The following is a 2202-nucleotide window of genomic DNA, read 5'->3' as shown; positions in this document are numbered from 1 at the left end:
ACAATCTTCTCATTCTTGGCTCTAGCTTTCCTGATACTATTCTTATAACTTCCTGTTACTCATTTGTATGTGTCTTTGATTATGGGCCCCTTCTTGTTCCATTTTTGTATAAACTTCTTTAAAATCTGAGCTGTTAGGATTTCATTTTATGAGTCCACATTGATACATTGTTTTCTGTTTCTCTTCATCTGAATTCTTTGCAATTGAATAATCAGAGTTAAATTTTAAAAGTTAACCAGTTCTTTTGCACTGCCTACATAGGCCATGTGACCATTCTTAAGTTTTTCCTCATATGTTTATCCCTGCTTTTAAAAAAAATATATATTTTTTAATTGATTTCAGAGAGGAAGGGAGAGGGAGAGATTGAAACATCCATGAGAGAGAATCATTCATCAGCTGCCTCCTGCACGCCCCCTACTGGAGATCAAGCCCACAGTCTGGTTATGTTCCCTGATCTGGAATCACACCTGGGACTCTTCAGTCCACAGGCCAATGCTCTATTCACTGAGCCAAACCGGCTAGGGCTATCCCTGCTGTTTTAAAAGAAAATTGAGGGTCCATGACTCCTGCCTGATTACAGCTCCAAGACAGAGACCCTACTAGCACTGTAGGAAGAACTTCCATGCCCCTCCCACCCACTGTGTCCATTATGAATTATTGACTTTTACACGAGTGAGAATTTGGTCAGTACAGATGGATACTCCTTAATTTATAATAAGCCCATTGAAAATTGAAAATATTTTAAGAAAGCATTTAATACACCTAGCCTATCATGTAGGTAGTCATTTCATTTGTGCAAAAAAAAAAACAAAAAAAAACAAAACCCAGTTTTATTTTTTCTTTCCAATCTGTATACCTTTTCTTTCCTTTTCTTGTCTTGGTACATTAGCCAGAACTTCCAATACTATGTTGAAAAGGAGTTGTTGAGAACATCCTTACCTTATTACTGCTAATCTTAGCAAAAGCTTCTAGTTTTTCACCATTAAGTATAGATGATGTTAGCTGTAGGTTTTTTTGTAAATGTTTTTTATTAAGTTGAGGAACTTACTCTCTCTTCTGGTTTACTGAGTGTCTCACTTAGTTTTTTTAGTTCAGGTTTTTGTTTAATATAATTTTATAGATTCTGGTATAGTTAAATCTTTTAGGATGCTGAAACAGGTTTGTCATTGCAAATTTAAACCTGGATTAGATGCTTCTAGGAAAACAACTTAAAATGTGATATTGGCTATCCTTGTATTTGTATAATTTTTAAAATTGTCATGTTCAAGGCATTTTGGAGTTTGTTTTTTGGATACAGACTAAAAGCTAGGAAGGACAGTGAGACTAAGTGAAATATCTGAAAATTTTCTTTTTCATGTAGTTCTTGGTTTGGGTTAGAGGGAAGCATCTAAAGAATCTTGAGTTTGGGATTCATTAAATATTTTTTCTGTTTGGTTCGTTCACAGATGTTCAGCCTGTTGCCTATGAAGAGCCCAAACATTGGTGTTCAATTGTTTACTATGAATTAAACAATCGTGTTGGGGAAGCTTTTCATGCGTCTTCTACTAGTGTGTTAGTAGATGGATTCACAGACCCTTCAAATAACAAAAGTAGATTCTGTTTGGGGTTGTTGTCAAACGTTAATCGTAATTCGACAATTGAAAACACTAGGAGACATATTGGAAAAGGTAATCTTGTTTTTTTCCCTACATTCACTTGAATTCTGTTCTTGTTGTGCTTTCTGTGTCCCATGCATTGCGTAAGTTGCTGGAGCATACAAAGCTTAAGGCGTAGTCTCTGCCCTCAAGTTGTAGGTGTTGAAGTAAAGACATAATCGGTCCTCTTTTCTTTATCCTGCTTGGTGGTTCTTCATAGTACTTAAGATTTGAAAGAATATTACTTCTATGTTTATATTTTTAAATATTTTTCTGACTAGACTATAAGCTTTACAGAAATTTGCATTATTTACAACATCTTCAGCAGCTAGAACAGTGCCTGACTCATAGTAAATATACAACAAATATTTGTGGAATAAAGGAATGCTATGGAAGGATTAGGGTTTTATTATTATGACTAGAGGCCCGGTGCACAAAAATTTGTGCACTTGGAGGGGAGAGGGGGGGTCCCTCTGCCTGGCCTGTGCCCTCTCACAGTCTGGGACCCCTCGGGAGGTAACGCCCTGCTGGCTTAGGCCTGCTCCCGGGTGGCAGAGGGCAGGCCCAA

At 37.0% G+C, this 2202-nt stretch overlaps 1 protein-coding gene across 1 annotated transcript in view; it reads left to right on the top strand.

Moving 5' to 3' along the window:
- SMAD5 (SMAD family member 5) overlaps positions 1-2202 on the top strand; it is a 26522-nt gene that overhangs the window by 14298 nt on the left and 10022 nt on the right. Inside the window, exon 4 of the mRNA XM_006753532.2 lies at positions 1446-1667. Within this exon, the coding sequence (XP_006753595.1) occupies positions 1446-1667 (222 nt within the window). The remainder of the gene's footprint in view (positions 1-1445; positions 1668-2202) is intronic.

This window comes from Myotis davidii, unplaced genomic scaffold (assembly GCF_000327345.1).
Source record: "Myotis davidii unplaced genomic scaffold, ASM32734v1 scaffold471, whole genome shotgun sequence".
Lineage (NCBI taxonomy): Eukaryota > Metazoa > Chordata > Mammalia > Chiroptera > Vespertilionidae > Myotis > Myotis davidii.
Note: the sequence above shows the minus strand (reverse complement) of the source record. Positions and strands in the feature narration are given on the sequence as shown.